This window comes from Bombus vancouverensis, chromosome 3 (assembly GCF_051014615.1).
Source record: "Bombus vancouverensis nearcticus chromosome 3, iyBomVanc1_principal, whole genome shotgun sequence".
NCBI classification, from domain to species: Eukaryota; Metazoa; Arthropoda; class Insecta; order Hymenoptera; family Apidae; genus Bombus; species Bombus vancouverensis.
In genome coordinates, this window is record NC_134913.1 from 19,794,045 (window position 1) to 19,818,524 (window position 24,480).

Genomic DNA, 24,480 nt, shown 5'->3' on the forward strand with positions numbered 1-24,480 from the left:
TCGCGATGAATCCTACGATCTAATGTCATCGCCCTGCGGTCTACGTATGTCTATCGAACGTGCACGCTATGCGCGCTTTTCGCGTGATAAAGCCGACAAGAAGACGAATGAGAGATTTTCGGTCGTTCGAACGATAATAATCATCGTTTCCGCTGCTATAGGTCACGAACTCCTTATCGACAATCGAATCGAACAAAGAATATTTCCTTGTCTCTGTACGGAGTAATAGCCCAGTTACTCGCGCTTTGACGCGAACAGCGTCGAAATTTCTATCAGAGTCACAAAATTTCCCAATCGTACGGAACGCTCTACGAAAGAAACCAAAGGAAACGCCAACGCGAATTCTCGGAACGTACGCGTGATGCGACATTCTATCGCGGCGATTCGAAGATTAAGAGTAACGCAGGTAGATAGGACAGGTGAAAAGAGCGATGGTCGCGAGAGAACGACCGTTCGACGCTCGTTCTCGCGTCATGGATTTATTTTCACTTTTCGCACGTCTCTCTACCAAATTGCCGCTTGGACTCGGTGCCGCGGGGGCGTTTTATGGAATTTTAGAATTTTGCTCCGCCTGATCGGACGTACGTCGACCTTCGGCACGGTGCCAGCTCGAAACCCGAACTCCACTCGGATTCGAACCGAATGAATGAAAGTCGTTGCCGTCGATTGATTTTTTGTTACCGTCACCCGGCCGGGACGTTTGAAATATTCCCGATGCGTCTACAGACGTCGTTGAATCCTAGCAACCGACCGGTTTCTCGGCCTTTCCAACTCGCAAATGCAAATACGATTTCATCGTGGGATTATTCGAAGCTTTCTCGCGAGATACGTTCTAACTCTATTTTTAGCTTCGCATATTTTTCTCTAGCATATTGATTCTGCTATATTTAAGCGTTTGAAATTAAACGGCCATTCTCGCGAACTGCAGACGAATCTCTTTTACTCGAAAGGAATCTGACTTTTTATCCTGCGCAGGTTGCGGTCGTAAGAAATTCCTGATAGATCGTCGTCGTATTCTCGTCGATCTCTCTCTCTCTCTCTCTCTCTCTTTCTCTTTCGTTCTCTGACCGAGATATCGAAACGTCTCGCATTCATAGAAATCATATCCAAGATGTACGCGAGGACAGTTCTCCGTCAAAACAAGCTTTACGCTGCGCTCGTTCGGAAACTTTTATAACAAGGTTTTGCGATGTATCTGTAATCATGATCTCCGCAAGGTTAACGAGTCGAGTTATTTTTGCGATATCGTCGCGACGTTCAGGATTATCGTCGCAGGAATTCAGCGTAGGATCGATAATTCTACGGACGAACGCGAAGTCGTAACCGACATCCTTATCGACGAAGCGTCACGTGTATTCGATCGCGAGCTATGTACATTCCTAGAAAAGCCTCTTGGTTCGTTCGACGAGGCTTCCAACATCGCGAGCCGCAATTACGTACGAGGCACGGCATCGTAACCAGCGATGTCTACGGTCGCTGGAAAATACGCTTTTTAGATTTAGGATTCTCTTATTCCCTGTATGGGTTCTCGGAAGCATGAGCGTTACACGCGTAACAAGTAAGTAAACAGATCACACGAGGTTAGATAATGGTATTAAAGCTTTAACAGGATTATGTGGTAGCACGATCGTATAACGAAGATTTATGGTAATACCAACGACGAACAACAAATCGACGGGTTAACGCGTACACGCGTTCGTCACGTGTTCGAATTTATCCGCCATAAATTTCTTATCGTCCGGTTTCATGTAATTCGAACGTTGGCTAGAAAGATATTTCGATGCTCGAACGCACAGCAATTTCCATCGTGCGACGTTCTTTCGTGTTCGTGCCGCGAGGCTTCGGCCAACGAGGAACGAAACAAAATTCGCACGCAGCGCGAATCGTGTAATAGGCGGGGTTCGATCGCAAACAACCAGCCGACAGTTTTCCTCCTCTCGTTGTTTTCCCTTCGTCGGTTTCCTATTTCTCGATAGCAGTCACTCCCGTGGTTTCACGGAGTTTCGTTTAATCCGCGAGAGAAGAACGCTTCGAGCCCAGCTGCGTCGATTTTCACTCTATCGTCCAATAGATGCCCCTCGTCGCTGCTATCTTAAAACAGGATACGAATTTGTATCGGTAGCTAACCTCGGCTCTTCGCTGACCACTTGTTAGTCGAAATTAACTGATACCACGGTCTTCTATATTTGGAGCGAGGAACCTGCACAAGCCGAAATTCATTGAACCGTCAAGGTTCAACCAACCACCTCTCTCGAGCGATATCCTTTGGCAAAATTTCCTCCACGTATTTCAAGACTCGCTGAGTATGTATACATTGTGGAAAGAATAATAAACGACGTTCGAGACGATTCGAAGCGGCAGAGGTCTTTATATTTCGCAGATGCATACGATTTTTTACAAACTACCTAAGCTGGTCAAGTTAATTTCAAGTGTTCGCTGACGCTACGTATGCAAAATACGATCATACACCGCCATAAGTTACAATTTAGTCGACTATTTCGATATCTCGTATAGATACTAAATCTATTTATGCAAGATATATAGCGTATCCGTTTAGAGCGCGCGCCATTGTAAAAATCTAGTTAGACCGCCGCTAATAAATCGAGGGAAATTCGTGCGTTAAGAAGTTGATCGATAATTCTAAATCTTTTCGTAATTCTTGCAACGAGCACCGTTTTGCGTTATAAAATTTTCACGCTTCTCTGATAATTCAGGAGAATCGGATCGTTTAAAAAACCTGACGCTGTTGTACGTATCTCTCGTATAATTGTTTGCATCGTCGCACACGGTGAGCACCTTTCTTTCTTAGAGAATATCACGGGTAAAGAGTCAAAGGTGGTACACGGGTGAACACATGGATGGGTCGTAGAGGTTGACGCGTGGGTATCGTCAAAGTATCGCGAAACAACCGTCGAATATGCGATCGGATAATCGCGATAGGCGCGTGCTTTCAGCCTGACGATGACGACGATAACGGCGAGCGCAGTCAGCCGAGGACCCACCTACTGACCTACACACGTGCAAAGAGAGCGCCACTGCTCGTCCGTGGCTCTCTGCGTGTCTCGGGTTTATTTGCGTTTCATTGTAATCCGAGTTCATTCTCCTTTTGCTCTGTTTCGCGCCCCGTCTCTGGTCGCCTCGCGTGCCAATGAATGGACCACATGTGCAAGCGCGCGTGCGTGTGCGTGCCGATCGCCTTCGCGAGACGATCCGTCATCCGTTTCCGCTTACGATACTCGCTTTACAATTCAAAATAACGATCGCCGCTAAACCGGGTCGAAACTCGCCCCGATTCGCCGATGGTCGATCGAGTTCCGGAGAGCAGACATTTGGCGCTTCTCCGTCGATCGTCGAATTCAATGTCGACGAGAGCGTTCGTACAATCGGCTCGCTATAATAATAATACGAAGAATCTCTTTTTGTCGGATAGATCGGCGCCGAACTCGCTCCTTGGCGCCAATAGCCTTATCTCGCCTTGTTTTCGTTGTTTTATCTACGCGCGTTGAGTAACTCGCATGTTATGCCGAGTACACGAGATATTTAGTACACCGAGGCTGCCACTCTAAGGTCAAGTTTCCGCGGATCGATGCTCGCTGTTCTGTCGTTTATACGATAATGCGCGGTTAATTGAGCGGGATGCCTGGAACCAGTTAATTTACTCGGAAAGCTTAACGCGAACCAAATTTGATGGTTCGCGTCGAGTTATCGACAGACTCGCAACGAGAGAGGCATCGAACGAGACTCCATTTATTTGAACGAAATTTTAGTCGGTGTTGAATCAAATAAACTTCTGGCGCATGAATTCGTTTACCTAAACGCGGCCTCCCATTGCGTGAACTCTAATTGTACAAACTATTTGTCTTCCGACAAATTACGCGGTAACGAAGCGTCGGACGATCTAACGGTCTGGAGCAGTAATTTTCTAATTAACCGCGTTCCATTTTTCAAGCTTTCCAGCCAAGCTTCGAAAAGCTGTTACCACTCCGTTATTGAAACGTAATTCGTGAATGTATCGCGCTGCCTCCCCATATACGTATGTGTGTCGCTGAAAGCCGCACCGAGAGGCGTAACGGGTTGATGCGCGTCACTTACTTTTCAGCTGTTCATTTATAACTGACGGCCAGGTCTATTTTAATCGAATATTCCGTTTGGACCGATTCCCAATCGCGACAGCCCTTAAGAGTGTCAAGCCTGCCCGAGATAAGATTAAACGTGTTTACGAGCGCAATCTTGACCCTTGCACTTCGTTCGCATCTTTTATATGCGTTTCATGTCGTTTCTTTTTCAACGCCCCGCTCTGCGTAGATTCGAGAAATAGTCTCGCTTTAGCGTCGTACCGTTTTCATTTGGCACTGGTTTCTCTCCATTATTGGCCCATTACGCGACATTCCATCTCTCCTTCTGCTTTTTCTAGCATTTCCTTTTCCTTCCCTTCGTTTCCTTTCTCTACGTTCTTACGCGCTTGTTCGCGGTAGAAAAAGGCACGGCAAGCGGCTCGATACGGTTCCTTCGACTCGCACTTTAAACGATAATTTCGCCCTCGCGTGTTTAACAGACGGCTTCTCTCCTCTATCGTTTCTATCGTTTCGCATCGAATACGTGGCTAGTTTCTCGCCTGCTTTTACCGCGATGCCCCGAACAGATGACACGAGCTATTCGATGGAATCGGATAGCAGACACGACGCGACTACCGTTTCAAACAGAATTTCTAACGTACGTTATGCTACGCATAAGTTATATTATGGTCGAAGTGTTCTCAATAAGAGCCTGTTCATTTTGACAAAAGGCTTCCTTCCACGCGCGTTAAACAACTAAAGAGAAACGAAAGTTACAGGCGGCTTTGATGGTTCTGCAGAGGGTTAACAGTCTGACGTTTACGATTTTCTCCGGAGTGGAAAAGAAAAATAGAAACTCCGAGGCGAAGTTTATATCGGCGACTTTTCGTTATCGCTATGTCGGCGATTCTTTGAGCATATGGTAACAGAGTTGATAATTCGCTGCTTTTTTTCTGAATTTTGCTTGCGTTAGAGAAGATAAGAATTGCGATCGTAACGAGATTTTTCAAACTTATACTACGTTACGTTAGGTTTCAGGGTCTTTGTGAATTTGAAGTTTATCGTTTTTACGATTCGCATGTTGCAGGTTCTGCATCTGTGGAACAGAAAAATGGTAACGGTAGCACGAAGAACAACAAAACGAATAACAATGGGGTCGAGGTGAACAGAAACGAGGAACAAAATGGTTCTGGCGAGGTCAAGAGCCAAGCCAAGAAGAAGCCGAACGCACCTGGGAGCGGTCCTCTGTTGCAACAAGCGTACGTTTCGATAGATTCGCCCGTATATACTCCAATTTCTGTCGATCGCGTAATATATTATTCATGTACTTGCTAAATTGTCGCTACAAACGAAACATATATAGTATCGTTTTAAAATGACCGCGGAATAACTTACGAATTAATCATTTTTCAACTTTACAGAGAGATATCCACCAGCCAACTCGACTTCTTCAAGATGCTTGACGAGAAAATCGAGAATGTAAGTTGCTCCTTCGAGAGTTCTAACATTGCGCAACGCTCGAATATACTTTTCGTCGGCTGGTTTTTATGTAACGTCCAAAAAAAAAAAAAAAAGAGAAAATGCACGACGCGATGAAAATTTCGACTTAAAAAACGATCAGGATCAGCCTGAAATTACACGGTGTATTCCCTATCGTGTCGATACATACGTATTGGAATCAGGGCACGTAGAGTAAACGTTCCCTTAAGGCTTCGTAGACCTTGCGGTGACCTCGTCGCAATAATAATATTAATTCGTGTGCCGCGTTGGTCAGTCCGTCGAATGTTTTATCGATCGTGGCATACGAATTTGTTCGATATTTCATCGGCTGTATATTTAATGCTCATGCGTTTGCCTCGAAGATGCTCGTTCCTTCTCGCTTGATTCCTTTTCGTGTACTGGTTGCTCCTGATGATCCTAACGTGATCCTGATTTCTAGAACTGAGACTGAGATATGGTTCTCGTGTAATTGTATCCTGTATAATATTATGCGTTTATATTTTCAGGGACCAGATTACGACGAAAGTCTGGACACGACAGCCAGAGCTGAACGAGTGTCCAATCTTCTTCGTCAATGGGAACTAGCGAGCGTAACCTGGTCGAGTGTGTCCGATCTGAACAACGCGTCCCCGTCCGCGATGAAGAACCGTGGCTCAGGGTTGAACGCGTCCCGGCAGAGTCTAAGCGCGAAAGACAGAGAAGGAATGAGGAATATAGTCGGCGGTAGACCGGAGAGCGCACCTATTTACATGAGAAACGCGAATCGCGTAGACGGTCTCCAAGATACTCACTGCCCATCGCCAAGTATGCCGAGGCACGTGTTAGAGTCGATCACCCAGAGTCCGACCCAGAGCTTAAAAAATGTCACGCCGCCTGGATCCTCTCCAACCGGTCTGCGTTATCCCGATAGTTATAAGGAATGCAACGCTAATCAGACATCCGCGAAGACCGTGAAGGTTCATTACGGTGCTCAGAATCCTGTGAACGGAGAATACGTGACGCAACAGGCGCTCTATCGCGAACAGTATTTGCAACAAACCGGGATAATCACGGTACCTTCGCAATATTCGGCCGGTTCGCCTGGTGGTAATGTCCTCAGGAACAATCCATACGTGCAACAATATCAGATCAGCAACCCGCAACACTTCACCACGTCGAGGAAACGAGGCTTCAACGCCGCCCAAATGACGTGACCGGACTGGCAGTACACTACCAGATAAGACTGACACAACACACACACCTACACAGACACACTTTGCGAATCAAGAGAGAAAACGACGAGCAGGACTCTACGAGGATCTCTCGGGTTCTTCGTCGAGATGACTTTATTCGCCTGAATAGTAGAGGAGAGAGAGCCCGTCGAGGCTGGAGACTGACCAACAGACGGAGAAGATACCACGGATGTTTCTCTGCATGTTCCTAAAGATATCGTACACATTTTTTCGTTGCCATTGGCGGATGTTCAGCAAACAGCAACCACCCAACAGACAAAACACGAGTGCAAAATACTTCGGTATTGGCCTAAATCATTCTGCGATCCATTTAAAGAAGAAAACAAACAAGATATAGCACCGTCTCCGCGTAAAATCTACAGTCTACAAAATTCTTCTCTATAAGTGCCAAAATGCTACTATACATGTAATAAGCAATCTAAATGTCATGAGAAAAATTGTGAGAGGGAGTGAGAGAGTGAGAGAGAGAGAGAGAGAGAGAATTATCCGTTGAACCAATACTCCGTTCTTTGTAATTCATGTAAATGAAACTTTTTCGATGTATATACAATATATATATGTATATTATATATGTGTACATTATATGTATATATATACATATATATATATATTTTCGTTTATCTTGTTTCTTTTTTTTTTTTATCGGTAGCATGTCTACGTACCATTGGTAAATGTAAATTTCTATAAGGGAAAAAGAGAAACAAAATGAAAAAAAAAAAATATAGAAGAATAACACGCGCGATCGCGAATTTCGCTATAGCGTTTTGTATAATTGTGTATTAGCAACGTATTCCGAGATATATATACTTCGCATATACGTGTGTATGCATTTATGTATGTATCTGAGCTGACAGGAGAAAAGCAGAATATAGAAAATGGGAGGAGCAGCAGATGTAGGGTCTTACTTGTACCGTGTATAGATTCATTGTATGTATTGTATGGATACATTTAACTTACCGTGATGATTGTATATTTATATGTTGACCATGTTTAAAGTTAACGATATATATAGTTGATGATGAGAGTTTTATATTTCATGTTACAAATATGCTCTATATTGTGAAATACACTTAATCGAAATCGCTGCATCACCGTCGAACACTGACAACTATATTTTGTTCCGTTGAGCAATTTTTTTTTTTTTATAAATAAATTCGTAATTTTCCCCAATAATTAACGTAGAACCTATTCGAAAGATTTTGATATCATTTGAGAAAACCCAGAATATATATTTTACTAATTTAAGTATACCTAAACGGATCAAGGCTGTCGCTTAAATATTACGCGACTTTGAACGCTTCTTACGCAAAAACTTTACAAACTTATCGTCAAAATAAGGGGGAAGAGGGAAGAAGGATGAAGTTATATGCGTTGATCGATATATATAAATTCTTGTATAAAATGCAATCTACGATTTTTAACTCCTCTAAGGAGAGTGGCAAGCAGTTTACGTACAGTTCGATTAAACATCCGACTAACAAGATTTAATTATCCCGAAATATCTATGCTACGATACGAATCTAGATGCATTTATTTTGCAGCATGTAATTTTAATCTGATTTCAGCATCCATTTAAAAAAATCAAATTTAAGCGATAAGCGTGCATACAAATTTTAATTATGTAGTTCGTCGATCGTAGCCTAAAGTTTATGGTTTGACGTAATATCTTTTTCTTTTTAATTTGGCTGTCTTGTACGGGAAAGGTATCGTAAAAGTAATGTCCGAATGTTAAATTGAAGTGCATTTAAATTGTAATTGAATTTTAATTTAAACAAATTCAAATGTTCAAATTTTCATTCGAGTGCTTTGTAATGTAATTTCTTTTTTTGGCTTTGTGAATCAAACAGTACCTTTCGAAAGCACTTTTGATCGCGATTTAATCCGGGAACAATTTCGTGTGGAATCAATATATTTTATGTACCTTCGTAAGTATAGTAATTAGTAGATAGCGCGTAAAGTATGTACATCGGGTTGATATTGGAAAATACAAAATAAGAAGCTTACTTTTCTTTATTGTATCGCACTTTCAGGCGTTTTAGAAAGAATTTACCATGTTTTAGCCATAGCCGATAATATCGGCCACGACTTGGCTGATAATGTTGTGTCATCAGCGCTAAAGTGAGCGTAGTGCGAAGTATATTAAGTACGTCAGTCCTGCGCTTTTCTATATAAAAACATATTTCAGTTTCCAAACTGAAGTGAAGTATATCTGTCAAACACGAGTTACACTGAAAGGATCGAGCATAATAGAATACTTCGTACAATACGTTATGAACGAGGTTAGTGTTTTGGGGGATTACTGTTTATATATAAACAATAGTGAGATCAGTGTATCCTGTTATGTATAAAAATTATAATTATAACCCTTCTGGGTGTGGCATAAAATATAGAAAATTTTGTTTACATCAGTGTTAGAATTTATTTTGTATTTAAAATTTACGTTCTACGTAAATACTCAAATGTTATCTCTGTGCAATTATGTTTAGAGAAATTTATATTTACAGTGACTCGAGCGATAAGGTTTTCAGGATTTTGAGGTTAAGTGATTTGGACGAAGATGTGTGACTCTAGTGTTCCTTATACATTATATTTTGTCTTATAAATGTTGTACGATTTATTATTTGATTACTATCGCAGCAAGTACTTTTTCTAAATATTTATTATTTAATTTGTTGATGTAAACAAAAATTTTAAACAAACGATTTAATACCTTATAAATATGTAATAAAATTTAATACTTTGTCTTTGAAGGTGTCATTTTAAAAAAAAATGTAGTAAGTGGAATTATGTAATGAATATTTTACCAGATGTGAAAATATAAGAAACTGTACAAGTTGGAAATATGGAGAAGAGAGGTAGCGCCGAGCTTTTGAATATCGAGCAAAACAATTCTAAAAATGCCAGCTCCGATTCCCTCAATTCAGATAGCAAGAGTAGCTCTCTTAATTCTAAGATGGGTCAAGAATCGGTAATATACTTTGGTTTAATCAATAGTACAGGTTTTTAAATTAGACTTAATTATATCCAACTGTATGCAAGCATTGAACTTCTCTAGGAAAGCTGGGATAAAGCGTCACATTCCAAAAGTTTTTCCTCAAGCTCTACTTCGACAGATAATAATATTGTCTCTGCTTTAGAAGCTAGAAAAGACAATCAAGTAAAAGTGAGTTCTATATAGATGATTAGAGTTAATGTAGCTTCCTAATTTCTCGAGCATTTACATGTTATCAGAATTTGTTTTTTTTTTCCAGACAATATGTTTTTGATTTCATTCGTTTGGTACGTTTCATCTCTTGTTGAGAAATTCTGTTTCGTCACTTTTACTTTTTCAGTATATATATATATATATATATATTACATACATACCTAGCTAAAGTAGCAGATGTTCGTTTAATTATTTAACGTTTGCCCTGTCAACATATTTGTTCTTCTTTTACAGAATTTATCCGGTGGTGAAACAGGTCCACCTCTTTTAAACGGAGAGCGTGTACAAGGCATTGCTCACGAAGTAACTTACGTATGTCCTTACTCAGGGCCAGTCAGAGGAATTCTTAGCATTACAAATTACAAGCTTCATTTTCGGAGTGTAGACCGCGAGACACCTTACGTAGTCGAGGTACCACTAGGGGTTGTTAGTAGAATAGAGAAAGTCGGTGGCGCTTCTAGCAAAGGCGAAAACTCCTATGGCATCGAAGTGTTCTGTAAAGACATGCGAAATCTTAGATTCGCTCACAAGCAAGAGAATCATTCCAGGAGAGATGTTTTTGAGAAACTTCAACAGTATTCGTTTCCTCTGTCTCATAAATTACCTCTTTTCGCGTTCGAATATTCCGAGACGTTTCCTGAAAATGGATGGAACGTTTACGAGCCTATAGCCGAATTAAAACGAATGGTAAAGATTGTTATGACGTTAATTAATAACCAGGAGACGTATTGACGTCACGATTATTTTCAGGGTGTAAACAACGATATGTGGAAGATATCGAAAATCAACGATACGTATTCAGTATGCGATAGTTATCCAGTCGTATGGGCAGTACCTGCGGCAGCAACCGACGAAGATTTACAAGCATCGGCAGCCTTTCGAAGTAGAGGAAGGCTCCCGGTATTATCGTGGATCCACCCAGAGAGTCAGGCAACGATAACTCGTTGCGCTCAACCGTTGGTAGGCGTTGGTGGCAAGCGTAGTCGCGAGGACGAACGATACGTTCAGCTAATAATGGATGCCAATGCGCAAAGTCACAAACTTTTTATTATGGACGCTAGACCAATGCCTAACGCAGTTGCGAACAAAGCTAAAGGTGGTGGTTACGAGAGCGAGGACGCTTATCAAAATGCAGAGCTCGTATTTCTTGATATTCACAATATACATGTAATGAGAGAGAGCCTGAGAAAGTTAAAAGGTAGATATATAATTTTAGTCGCTAATAATTTTATTAAGTTGACAATAAGAAATTATTATCGATATTAGCGATTATCATTTAGAATTATGCTTTCCAACGATTGACGAGGCCAGATGGCTATCAGGAATAGAATCTACCGTTTGGTTGAAACATATAAAATATGTACTTGCGGGAGCGCTACGAATTGTAGATAAAGTTGAAAATCATAAAACTTCGGTACTAGTGCACTGTTCGGACGGTTGGGATAGAACAGCACAGGTAATTAAGAAACAACGAAGTGCGCTTAAAACTTAATGTATTCTTAATATTTATAACTTTTTACAGCTCACGGCTCTCGCCATGTTAATGTTAGATCCGTATTACAGAACCATCAAAGGTTTTGAAGTGCTTATAGAAAAGGAATGGCTAAGTTTTGGTCATAAATTTCAGCAGGTATGCGACGATGCATACGTAGTTAAATTAGGTATCACGCACGTCGAAGTGAAAATGATATACAATTCTAATAATGTATTTTAGAGGATCGGTCATGGTGTCGAACATCATAGCGACGCGGATAGATCTCCAGTATTTTTACAGTTTATGGACTGTGTGTGGCAAATAAGTCGACAGTTTCCCAATGCATTCGAGTTTAACGAACACTTTCTAATCACTATACTCGATCATTTATACTCTTGTAGATTTGGCACATTTCTATTTAGCAGGTATGCGAAATATTTTCCGTAAAGCCGTTGTGTGTCTGTTATAACTATCCGTTTATAAATACGTCTACAGCGAACGCGAACGAGTTCACGAACAAGTGAAACAAAAAACTGTCTCGTTATGGTCGTATACGAATAGTCAGTTATCCTTGTATCAAAATCCTTTGTACTGGGCTGCTCCTAATTACCAGCTCGTTCTAATGCCAATCGCTAGTATGAGGTATATCAAGCCGTGGAAAAGTCTGTATTGTAGATGGAATCCCAGTATGCGACAGCAGGTATGTAAAACGTCCTAGCGATTTAATTTCCATAGGTGAACTTAAATCATCGGTTACGCGTTCTTTTCACCGTGTTCTCGAAGGATCCTGTTTATCAACGAACAAGAGAACTACTAGTCTTGAAGGAACAACTGGAAAAGCAACTGGAGGAAGGTCGTCGCGAACAGGCTAGTCGAGCAAATCGTTCAATGACGTCGCCGGCACCACCTAGGATACATTCGCCGGTTCACTCATAGCACGGCAAAGATTCTTTCTCATTCTTCAGTGATCTGTAGTTATTTGTATATGAGCTTCGTCTTTTCGCTCGAATCATATCGCTATGTACAAAATGCTCGTTGATAAAGAAGAACGTTTACAACTTTTGCGCAAATGATTCTATAAATTAATTCGCCTTCCCAGGTATTACGAAATAGTAAATAAAGTTACGAATGTTTTCTGAAACGATGAATTATTGCATCGAACCGGGACAACATCGTGATAAAGTGGAATGTTTGGAAGTTTCGTGTGTGTATGCGTGTGAGACTTCGTTCCATTAGTTTATCGATCAAAGGACTCGGAGACATTTATTAGTGTGCACTCATTTCTTTCTTCCTTGTGGATTATTGTGTAATCGAAGGAGCAATATAAACGGCACTTCTCCTACTGCGGATATCAGAATCGAAAGGATAAAAGTACAGATAACCATTGCAAGGGACAAAGCACCCTGAAAGAGGAGAAAACGTTATTAGGCCATATTAAAATTACGCCGGAATTGTTCGAACGAAATTATTCGATTATACTTACAATCACGATTTCATCGGCGATAAAGGGATAAACACGTATCGAATGTAACGAAAGTATAAGAATAGGATTTATCAGATAGGCACAGTAGGTTAATCTACTCAAAGGAACGAAAAAATTTAGCGACAAGAATTTCCTCGCCATACCTGCAAGCGTAAAAAAATATTGCGATAGAAACGTAGTATTTTCAGCGAAGAGAAGACGATTTAAAGAAACGTGGATTTACCGGCGTGATTCGTCGCGCACGTAACTATGAGCCAGGCAATGCCCATGGCCCAGCCTGCTCTACTCAAGCCTATATAAAGGACGGATATGCTCAAGGGCATGTCTCTGATCACCGTGCCGAATAGAATCACAGAATTACATAAAATAGCCAATGTCGAACCAATGATCAAGCTTCTCTGAAACATAGATTCGATCGTGTGGTTTAACGATGCGCGGAAATGTACGTATAACGAAGAAACTGGTAGAAACGGAATATGTTACTTTTGATAAATCCACTTTGTAATTCCACTTTGTAAGAAGTTGGCACGTGATCATTCCTATGAGATACGGCGGTATTCTGATCCAAGGCCGTACATAAAGGTACGTCAACGTCCTATATTGTTCGTCCAATCTAGGAAAGTAAATATATGTATAATGTACATGTTCTATGCATTGCCTATGGTAGATAAAGTTGGAAACATTTTGTATTATTTTTCTTTATTATTTTTCTGCTTACGAAGGTTGGTAATCGAGAGTGTACGCTATGTAAAGGCTTGATCCTATGGACGAGAGCAGCGTAACACCGCCTATTCCCAGGGCGATATTGTAATGTCTGAAAATAACCTTCGATTAAGTTTATCGATCGGATAAAACTAGACGGCGAACGATTAGAAATAGCAAATTATAAGCTCACGTGACGGATAACATTAGGAGAATACTGCCAAATATGAAGAACTGCATATCATTGGGTAGGTACCAACTCCAGGTCAGGCACTGAAAGTATTACTTTTTCTGAAATGATTCTTTTCTAGTAACGCAAACGACGTTTATCGTCTAGTAAATTATCGAGTATAATCACACGTACTAACTCGTCCCAATTGTAGAAGTTGTTGATGTAGAGTATATTGGTCCACCAATATTTCGAGCATTTCGAACTCGGTTGCTCAAAAGGAAGAACTAACGAGACCCGATCATGCCAGGCAAAATTCAGTATCACGATCAATATAACGATGAAATATGCAGGCGTAATCCTTCGAAGTAACGTTCGTTTCATTATCGTTGAAATTTCGTCGATCGAACCAGATGCGCATCTATAACACTATACCATACCTGACGTATCGTTTCACGAGCATTCTAATAAGTTGACTCGTCCTTGCTGTAATAGGCGGAATTCTCTTGTCTTTTTCTCGTTGCTTCAGAAATATATGCGTTAACAGAAAGCCACTTATGAAGAAATACGTGTCCACGGAATACGTCGCGTTGCTTAGGATTTGCGCGGGCATAGTATCGGTTATCGTATAGAGAACGACTTTGTTACCTGTGTAGGCGATTCGTTTCGTCAAAAAGAAAGAAAGAAAAGGTGAAAAAGATGGGAAATCGAATGGGATCGGATCGGCGAAATTAAAATCGATTAAAATTCATCTCTTACTCATTGTGTGAAGCGAGTAGAAGACGGAGTGCGCCGTAATAATCCATACCATTCCCAAGAATTTCAGGCCGTGGAACATGCGCGTATTATCTTCGCTGTTCTCGCGATGAAATATTTGCTGTATATTGGAAGCAAGCGAAAAACAGAGAAGATACTGGATGAGACGACTCTGCTGCTTCGACTCTGAGAGTACCGGTTCTTCGTGATCGGTATCGCATTTCTCTTCTGCTTCGCTCTTCAATTCTGTTCACAGTTGATCGTACGTTACGTGAATTGGTTACTCGAGCGTTTTGTTTTTATTATTAATTACGCGTTAAATAGTACCAAGCGTCGATGCGCGTATCGCTTACCGCTCGTATTGTTATTTTCAAAGGTAAGAAATTCCTTTTTCCTGTGTTCTTTTGCCCGTCGGTATACGAACAAATCGTATAGCGTGGCTGCTATCGCGATAGCAACTAACAATAGCAAAAATCCCCTGTAATCAAAGTTTTAAAGTTTCTAGTCGATGTTTCATGGAACGTTCGATCGCGATATACAGGGCAGTGCGTGCGACTGGGATCGTTCGAATCGCCGCGCAAGTAACGATTCGAACGAAAAACGTTTCAAAGGAAAGTCGAACGGTTTCAGAGGGAGACGTGATTCGACGCGGGTAGCCTTTTTCCTAACGAACAAATTTCTACGCGAAAAAGCATCAACGTACGATGTTAAACGAATCGACGATTCGTCGAATGTATTTGAAATCAACGAGTGAGATACACGACGCGAATATTCGAAATATCAACTTTGCCTCGTACAAAAAGAAGAGCATTTGTCGAGTTTCGTAGAGAAAGAAGAAAGCGGCTTTTGTTTCTTAAGCGATTGCTATAGCCATTATCACGTATCGACTCTTTAGAACATTCCGCTTAAGAAAACATTGGGGTTCGATACCGACAAAGTCAACAATCCCGAAGATATTTCCGACTTTGACGCGTCGAAAACTTTTCAATCGATTACTCTTTAACGAAAAATATACGACAAATCCTTCGAATACTTTTACCTCGACGATCGTCGACGCGGAGCGTTTGAAAGAGTCGATACGCGCGAAATAATACACAGGCGGTTCTACTCGAGAGAAGAAATTTGACCTTCGTCCGTCCTCTACGAAAAAAAAACGCTAATCGCGTGAAATTAGGTTTCACCTCGAAAGCGTTCGAGCTTCGTCCGAAACATTTTCCATCGCTTTAGTTAGGCGTTCGTTGTACGTTCGAAATTTACATACATGATGGAGATCATCTTCGCAGAGAGCAGCCATTGACGATCGTTCACCAAATCGTTGACTTCGATCAATTTGAAGCCAGTGGAAAAAAGTTTTCCGATCAAAAGAGTTTCGTCGTGGAACACTTTATCCAGCATCGTGGCTACATCGCGTTTGCTGCAGGATGCCGGCAAACAAAGTCCAAGCGTGATCATGTTCTAAAAAAGCGTAATCTCTGAAATCTGTGAAATGTGCGAAACGCGCGATAGCCCGTTACGACGATAAAAGCTCGTAGAACGTATGTAAATGTCCGGTGGATTATTTTAACGGGGCGAACGTAAACGATCGCCGGTACGGCAACGCGCGTTGCGCGTACTCCGTACTCCGATCGTCGCAGCTATAGATTCGAGCTATAGATAGATACAAACTGTAAAATATCCACGTGCTTACTTCCTTTTCCGTTTCTATATGATATTGCACGGTGCTATTGTGCCACATACGTCCAACAAAGAAACGAAGCTGAAAAGGTGGAAACTCCTCGTTCGGATTCCGGTATATCGAATTGTTCTTTCGTGTCTTCTCCGAGAGAGGTAGCGTGGTATTTTCAGAGAGCATATAGCAACCTTTTTGATCTCCTAACCAAAGATTATTCCCATAGAGAAATCCTCTGGGTGGCACGCCACTGGTGTCCATCGCTTGAAAAATACATGATACGATAATCGGGCCGGCTCGTGCTACGCTTGGCGATAAGAGAACGGGAAACGGCGGTAAAATCGAGCGCATGGTTCGGCGTTTCGCGTTTAAACGCGGCCAGTTGCATCTGATCGGACGGGGAAAAGGGGAACAAGAGCGATCACGATCGCCGCTTTTACGCGCTCCGACCTAAGAAACTAGTTTCTTGTGCAACGCGCGAAGAAAGTCTCGGGATCGGGGGTTGGCTGGACAAAAAATTACGCATCTGACACAATCGCCGCGTAATGCGATGTAACTCGATGTAATCACGCCGAGAAGAATTCTCGCGGTTGCGCAACCCTTGTTTTTATTGTTACCGAGTCGAATTTTCCGCGGTGTTAACGCATTCCATGCATGCGAACAACAGAAACGACGCGTTACGAAACAGAGCGGCGAACGTGATATACGACGATGGCGATTTTGTTACACGGAAATATCTTAAAAGTTCTGTTAACCTCTGAGACCCCAAGTTACTCGTTCGTCCACCGCGTTACGAAATTCTTCTATCTCCGTCCGACATCTGCTGGAATTCAGAAGATCGATGTTCTCCATAATCGCGTACACTGGAAGTATCTGCCTCATGGTGACCGGGTCTTGCGCGGTCGCTCGGACGGACGCGCAAAAGGTCGTTAATAAGAACGAAAAGAAGAGGAAGAAGAAGAGGAAGGAGCACGAGGAAATTTTGCCACGCTCCATGCTTCGCGACGTAATTTTTACACTTGGATTATCGAAATTCACTGTCGAGAAAAATCGGCGATCGCGCGAACCAGCATTATTTTCTTCGTGGCGACGAAGTCGAGTTGCTGCGGTCTCGATACTACGTTCGAATCGACGATACGACACAGGGTTGTACGCGACTCGCTCGTTGAACGAAGCTCGAGAGAATCAACGACGTTGGACGAGATCGCGGCGAGACAACGCGTTTCCAGCAAGGAACACACGATTTATTTGCATGAGAGCACCGACCATGGAGATACGACGAACGGGAAAGGACTGCCGTACAGGAGGAGTAATCACAGAATCCAAATGGAAAGCAAGCCGTCCTCGTGGTCTGCATCGTCATCGTTGTTGGCTTTGAAGTCACACCAGCACACCCCCCACCCTACTACGCGTTTTGTCTCCACCAGCTATTATCCCTAGGACGTACCGACGAATCCTCGTTGCAAATGTTCCATCTACCTGCGATATTTTTCTGTCCGTTCTCCTTTATCGGTACCGCCTTTTTCCTCTTCTCGCCTCGTGCTTCCTTAGGGTCACGGACGAGGGGAGCGTTTTCGTCGAATTAATTTTCAAAATCGGTCGATTTATTCAAAAATTCTCCGCTCGACTCGTACGAGCTCGCCGACGTCACGCCGCGCACCTCCTTCTTCGTTCAGTCGCCTCTAATTTGTCGAAATACTACCTGTTCGCTGTACCACGCATCGTCGGAGACGGTCGACGAGCTCGTTCGTCACTGGCAACTCCGTCGGCGGTACGACGAATCGAGATCGCGAATCGGCGAGTACGCGACTCGACGAAAAAGGAGTCAAAACCTCGGCAGATACGTGGTACGACTGGTTTTCTAATGCCAGCGGGTCGCCTACGCGAGTTGCGAGCATCGCACGATACGCGGTTGCTCCGCTTTTCGGTTTATGTCGCTTCGTCGAACGGACGCGGGTACGCGTAACCGCGATAGAATCTCCGAATCGGACGAGCGAGCTTCTTCGTTCTTTCGCCTGTCCCGCGCCCTGCCCATCGCGGTTCGTTTTCTTTCAAAAACTTTCACTCTCGGTCTCGGGCGCGCGTTTAACGCTCCTTCCACGAGATTTTACGTTCGCCGGTTGCGCGCAATTAGCATTCTTATTTTATTGGCGCGATTAGGTAAAGTCTCGGTCGGCTCGTTACTTCATCGAATTTCGCCGCAACGTAGCACGCGCCTACAAATTTATCCGACTCCGATAGGGAACAGAATTCGTCCTCGGCGGACCACCGTTTCTCGCGTTTGCGCTCGCTCGTTCCGAAGCCGAATGTTGAAACAGCCATGAAAAAATTACTCGCGCACGATGACTTTTGTTTGATTAACAAGATCGTATTGTCTTCGGAGCGTCGAGTGCGCGTTTAAGATCGTTCAAATTCCTCGTCGTCCTCTCTGTTTTTGACGAACATCGCTCCGAGAGGTTTCGTTGAAATTCGACTTTGAAAGTCCAGTCGACTTTTCCTCTTTTTCTCCCGTCCTCCTCCTCCTCCTGCTCCTCCTCTTCCTCCTGCTCCTCCTGCTCCTCCTGCTCCTGCTCCTGCTGCTCCAGCGAAAAATATCGCCAGTCTTTGACATTTTTCGTACGCCTCGAATTCATGATTAACGACGCATATATTATGAAAATAATACTTGGCTGTCTTGTCTTCGTTTCCGTGTCTTTACGTAATCGACGCTCGTACGTGCAAAATATTTCTATTTAATACGATTTTTTTTTTTTGGGGGGGGGGGCGAGAACACTAATCCCGAGCGTTTAGTTATCGTGACTGTTGGCGCAAAAATTATTTCTTGACCGAACACATCGACGAACACGAGCAGATTGCGTACATCGTGTTTGCGCGATATATCGTCGATTTCGAACGTAGCACGACCTGGTCGTGGAAAAACTCGACGATTCGTCCGATTTTTCGCCCAATTGTTCGCCTTTTCACTTTCATTTGCTATTTTTGTTATTATTTCGACCGAACGAATTCTTGCGATTTCTACGAGTGGCGATCGATCCGCCAGATAGAAGCGCTTTCGCTTTCGACTCCACGTAAAACGAATACGAACTCGTTAAAAAGTTGCTTCTCGCAAGAACAAACGTTTCTGCAAAATTTGCCCAAATTAAAGACAAAATATAACGAAGGAGAGAAACAATGTAATAAGACGAAAATAACGCAAGGTTATAAAGGAACGTGGGCTGCAAATCGCTGTAAAAATAAGCGAATATAATGGAGGTTATAAATCGACGCGAATAACAGTCGAGTCAAAAAACAGGAATCCTGTCAAACCGCAAAATTTTTATAAATTAACGATCGCGATGAGTCGCTGGAAGCGTCGTCGACGTAACTGGAAAAAAGATCAACCTTGTGCGGGACATCGTTGACGTAGTTGCGCGTTGCTGGGACGCGATGGATGGAGAAGCTTTTGTCGGTTCGGAAGAAGCGTGAATCGACGTGAATCGACGCGACGACGTAAATGTCACGTTTCCGCCTCGCCGACCGCTCGTTTCATACGATTTTTTTCTTTTTACGAATCATTAACGTAAAAAAAAAAAAAAGTAACGATCGTCGCTTCTGTGTCGAACGCGAGGTTGTAACATCGTCGTACGTAACAACGCGATCTTAATTATCCGTTTTTGTATCTGGAACGCGATCCGTCGATGACACGGATCGTTGGCGAGTTTCGTTTTCCTTCGAACGGCCACTCCCTTTTGCCGTCTTCGCGAAAACACGAAAGTTTATGTAATGGTCCCGACCATTTGGAGTATAGAGACCCGATCCGCCGGCCAAATCCACCTAACGTGGCTACACCTTTTCTCGAGGAGAGGAACGAATAATGTCAAGGATACGCGTAAGATAGCGACGAATCGCGCTTTCGCAAGTTATTCGTGGAATATCGGCAGAAAAGGATCTCGCTTTGCCTGTAATCGATTCAACGACGACGATAATAACGAACGACGATCAACGCGTTGCTCGCGTTTCTCCTAACAGGTACAAGAGGCGAGAACGACAACACGCGGTAAAGACGGACGAACGTTTCGTCGATCGGCGATTTCGCGACAAGGCTGATCGACGTTCGATCGAGCATGGCGGAACACCGAGCGTCTCGCTTCTTTGGTCCATGTACGGCTGCGGCGAAACGTTTTTCGTTGCACCTTGAAACCTCGAGACAGCTCGAAGCGATCGCGAACCGGCGTGTCGACCTCTTTTCCCTTAATTCGTCGAGCAAAAACCACAATAGCCGTGCAGCGCGAACCTCGCGTTCGAAGTAAACACGATGTATCGTTCGATGTGCCGCAAACACGTTTAACATAAATTAATTTATGTGCGTCACAGGAGGAAAAAGTTTAGCGAATATACGCGTTCGTAACTCGTTCACGACGATCGCGAATCGAGCCATCGTGCGAACGGTTAATTTTAGATTTCGTGTAGAACGCGGCGGGATGTGATCGAAGCGGCAGAGAAATTCTTTCGCTATCGCGTTCGCCGTGCGAGAGTCGACGCGGCGGGATTATAGCCCGAAGCACAACGTAACCCTTTTTTCCAAGCCGTCCTTCTGCTTCTCGTTCCTTCGCGCAAAAAGGTTATCCGCGCTCCTCGCTTTTCTCTTTCTCGCAATTTCAAGCAACGATAGACGCGCGTCGTTCGATCGCGTGCGCCGATGCTTAGAATTTCTTGCACGCGTGTATGTCCAATCGGCAGTTGCGAATCGACTTTTCGACCTCTGCGCGTCTGCCACGCGAATCTATGAATTACGCGAACCGGTACTGGCTACGTACCAGCAGCAGGGTACGTGCGCGGTAGTTTCAGCAAGTAACGCGTCTTTGCGATACCGCATTGTGCAAACTGTTTACGCGATAATCGCGCTATTCTATTCTCTTCTCTCTTAATTTTGGCTACGAGCGAGCTATAGATGGATCGTTTATCCGCGACCTCTTCCGATAACCATAGATCGTTCGCGCGGTGCTTTTTATACGCGAGCTTCGACGACGTCCACTTCCAACTCCGATTTCCTCGCTTCCGTTCGTCTCGCGTATAAAGATGCTCGCATCGGAACATCAACGTCGAAACGAACTTACGATGCAACCTCGTATCGTTGGCGAATAGGAGTTGCGCGGTAGTATGCACGTACGTAGCGAGTTTTTGTTAGGAGAATGGCACGCGATAAATCGTTTCCAATGTTTTTGGATTGCGACGCGCAACGATTACACGTCCGCTTCGTGCAACAACATTCTGCTTGCAAAATTTGCCCTCTCCTTTTGCCAAGCAATATTCGCAATGAAATTCCCACGGACGTTCGAACAGCGATCAAATCGAGATGCAACGGCCTCTTAAACTTTGCACCGATCGCCTGAAATTATGTCGCGAAATTATGTCGCGAAAGAGACGAGCACATGGTACCGTATACCAGGTGTATCAAAAAATTAAATAATCGTACTGGCAGATTGGCAAAAACTATCAGCAGCAGATACGTACGCCGATACGATAGTACGTAACCGATCTTGGCAAAGTTTCGGATAGAATTTCGATAGATCGGGTTAAAAGAGTGGCGATCGCGTGAAAACTCGACCGACGTTTAGACTTTGACTTTAACTTTTCAGCTGTCGCCGTGTTCCATGTTGGAAATATAATCGACGACGATGCCGCAAAAACAGAGCGTTTTTTTCGCCGCACGGATTAAGAGAAATGGAACTAATCGATATTAATTTGCATTAACGATGCGACGAACGTTGGAAGGTTGTTGTAAAAAAAATCACCCATTTGCATTTCCGTTCGTGATGCAACTACGCTACGCAAACAAACGTAAATTTTAAATACTATCGTCATTACTTTAACATTTACTCGAACAACGAAACTATTTATTTTGCGTTATTGACCGTTATCGGCGATTCTCGAGACGTACGTACGAAGAGTACACGAAAAATGGAAAAAAAGAAAAAAATCTGAAAACGTCGAGTTTCAGCGTTTCTCGGGAAACGAACGTTTATTTTTCGTTATCGCGCGAAGTTACAATTTCGTATTTCCCCTCGTATCCGGATAAAACGTAATTTTACTCCAAGTATATTCGGTATGGCGCGTGAAACGCCGAGAGCGTTACACAGCGCGTACAGAAGCGACACGAGAGGACGTTACACTCAAAATTCGTTCGCGTTCTTCTCCTCTTTCTCCCGTCAACGATAGGTCGATTCGCACGCCGAATGCGATTTTTTCGACAAACGCCTCGCTTGCGCTTATATATCGCAAATGTATCGATCGCGAGTCGCGTTCGATACAAGCAGCCTCTGTCGGTCGGAGCGTAGAAAAAGAGGAAAAAGTTTCGATAAAGTAAACGCCTGGGACATGAGATTTTATCTCTTTTATCTCGCCGTATTTATCCATCTGCGAGATGTTAATACGCAGCTTTCGGTACCGTACATCGAGTTCCCGTCGTACACGCGTTACCGATACGATCGTCGTCGTCGTCGTCGTCGTCGTCGTCGTCGTCGTCGTCGTTGACCGTTCAACAGCCCGTTGATGTCTACGAATCCCTACGAAGATCGAACGTCGGAGACGCAAAATGGATCGTTGCGACTTTCGTCGCTCTTTCGTTGTTCGCGACTTTCGTTGTTCGAGGCGATTAAACGTCTCGCGGTGCGGCAACCGGATTATTATCGCGCCATTGACCCGATCCAGATCGAAAGGTAATACCGATGGATCGCCGGTTACGCGTATAGGAAAAAGTAGTCGAATACGTCGAGTGGGACACCCTATAGATATGGAAACCGATATCGGCGTTGCGTCATGGTCGCTGCTCGACGGTCGACCACCATACAGCGAGAACAGTCGTATAGGCAAAGGTCCGTACAGACGGTTTTTTATCGATATCTCGAAAATTGATAAATCTCGGAAACTAGAATTCAGGTCGAGTTCGGCGATATTTCGCGACGACGAACGAACGCTAGAAATCGATGCCGCGTTCGCGACGTTTCTACAAAGGTAACGAGTACTCGGGACAGTGATCGGGAATGGTGCAAAGGAGAAGTCGCGCGTTTTTTGAGGAATGCGCGACGTCGTTATTAATACTCGTAACACCAGTTGCACAATATTCGTAACGCGCGATAAAAACGGCAATTTCGCGTTTCAGTCGGGTGTACGAAAAAATGTCGCTCGCAAAGGACGATTGCTTTCTAACCTAATTTTTATTTACACGCTATCGCGGAACACCTTAGCGACCAACGCGTCTTTCAGTACGGTGGTTGGAAAATCCTCTCGCGTTTTTCTTTAGTCCTCGGTATGCTCACGCGGGATGCTCACCCTCCGAGAAGAGATATAACCTCTTTGACAGCAAAGTAATAACGTTTCAAACTTTCGTGCGGTGATACGCAGCGACGTGGGGGGGCAGAGAACAAATTAAATTCGTCATCGAGTCGGTAAGCAAGAACGGGCGAGTCAAACGAGAAAACTAGGCTGTACGATAAACAACCTTTATCGTTCGTAGCTTCGCATTTTTAACGATATAAAAATGAAATCGTAATTTTAACCTAACATATAAAAATATATATATATATTTTTTTTTTCGTGCGCACGAACGAAAAGAGTTAACGACGATTGGCACAAAAAAAACTGGTTATAGATCATCGATATATGTAGCTCGAAATCAGTAATTCAAATTATTACGAAACGCGTTCTGGCAACAGCATCGTTGCAAGAGCCAACGATGCAGTCGACGTATTTTTTTTCCCTTTCGTTTTTCATATCTCGCTGCGCGATTCGTCCCTGGAGACACGTCGTCGACGCACGACAGCGAAATAACAAGATCGGAAGCGAATTACGAAGAATATATCGAAAATCGAACGTCGTAGCAGGATCGGAGAGACGAAAGAATCACGACGTAGCGTAGAAAGTAGATAAATCCGCGAGAAAACGTGGATCGGTTGGATGTAAAATGCGAAAAAAGAAGGACGAGCAAGCCTTTCACGAATACAGCCAGTTGTTTCTTCGTGTCGCATCCTATTACGTTCGGTGGTACGGATCCACGTTTGTTTTCATTTAGACGTAACAGAAGCGAGTTACGTTGTGAAAGCGTTCGCATAACGCTCGGAGTAAAACGAGCGCCGGTGTGTACGAACGGATGTTAAGTCAGAGCCGTGGATCTGTCCACGGCGGAGAAAGTAAGCCGTTTCCTCTTCCTGGTTCGCGTGCATCGATTTTTCCTCGATACGTTCATTGATAATCCGC

The 24,480-nt window shown here is 43.4% G+C and overlaps 3 protein-coding genes across 7 annotated transcripts in view; 2 read left to right on the forward strand and 1 right to left on the reverse strand.

Annotated features, from left to right (window-relative positions):
- tow (target of wingless) overlaps positions 1-9,190 on the forward strand; it is a 37,244-nt gene extending 28,054 nt beyond the window's left edge. Inside the window, exons 1-4 of one of the 3 annotated variants that reach the window (XM_076617319.1) lie at positions 1,522-1,558; positions 5,143-5,314; positions 5,477-5,534; positions 6,062-7,960. In XM_076617319.1, coding sequence (XP_076473434.1) covers positions 1,537-1,558; positions 5,143-5,314; positions 5,477-5,534; positions 6,062-6,748 — 939 coding nt within the window. In that variant the 5' untranslated portion in view covers positions 1,522-1,536 and the 3' untranslated portion in view covers positions 6,749-7,960. Of the gene's footprint in view, positions 1-1,521; positions 1,559-5,142; positions 5,315-5,476; positions 5,535-6,061 lie in introns of those variants that run through there. The other 2 variants (XM_033328498.2, XM_033328499.2) reach the window with 2 other exon arrangements.
- Positions 8,934-12,536, forward strand: mtm (phosphatidylinositol-3-phosphate phosphatase). 3 transcript variants are annotated; one of them, XM_076617317.1, is made up of 11 exons: positions 8,934-9,066; positions 9,292-9,423; positions 9,539-9,755; positions 9,843-9,950; positions 10,227-10,679; positions 10,743-11,190; positions 11,273-11,448; positions 11,515-11,622; positions 11,707-11,891; positions 11,962-12,166; positions 12,250-12,536. In XM_076617317.1, the coding sequence occupies exons 3-11, from the start codon at positions 9,630-9,632 to the stop codon at positions 12,400-12,402; spliced, it is 1,962 nt and encodes a 653-aa protein (XP_076473432.1). In that variant the 5' UTR covers positions 8,934-9,066; positions 9,292-9,423; positions 9,539-9,629; the 3' UTR covers positions 12,403-12,536. The 3 variants fall into 3 exon arrangements, with proteins under 3 accessions (XP_076473432.1, XP_076473433.1, XP_033184388.1); XM_076617318.1 differs by lacking the exon at positions 9,843-9,950; XM_033328497.2 differs by lacking the exons at positions 9,292-9,423; positions 9,539-9,755; positions 9,843-9,950 and having other exon boundaries at positions 8,947-9,066.
- On the reverse strand, positions 11,469-18,058 carry LOC117153952 (nose resistant to fluoxetine protein 6). The gene is made up of 13 exons (XM_076617315.1): positions 17,001-18,058; positions 16,264-16,508; positions 15,838-16,031; positions 14,930-15,054; positions 14,580-14,822; positions 14,261-14,468; positions 14,016-14,181; positions 13,845-13,924; positions 13,668-13,763; positions 13,433-13,562; positions 13,173-13,347; positions 12,950-13,092; positions 11,469-12,869 (listed from the first exon to the last, which is right to left on the reverse strand). The coding sequence occupies exons 1-13, from the start codon at positions 17,239-17,241 to the stop codon at positions 12,744-12,746; spliced, it is 2,172 nt and encodes a 723-aa protein (XP_076473430.1). The 5' UTR covers positions 17,242-18,058; the 3' UTR covers positions 11,469-12,743.
- Positions 18,059-24,480: the final 6,422 nt, after the last annotated feature.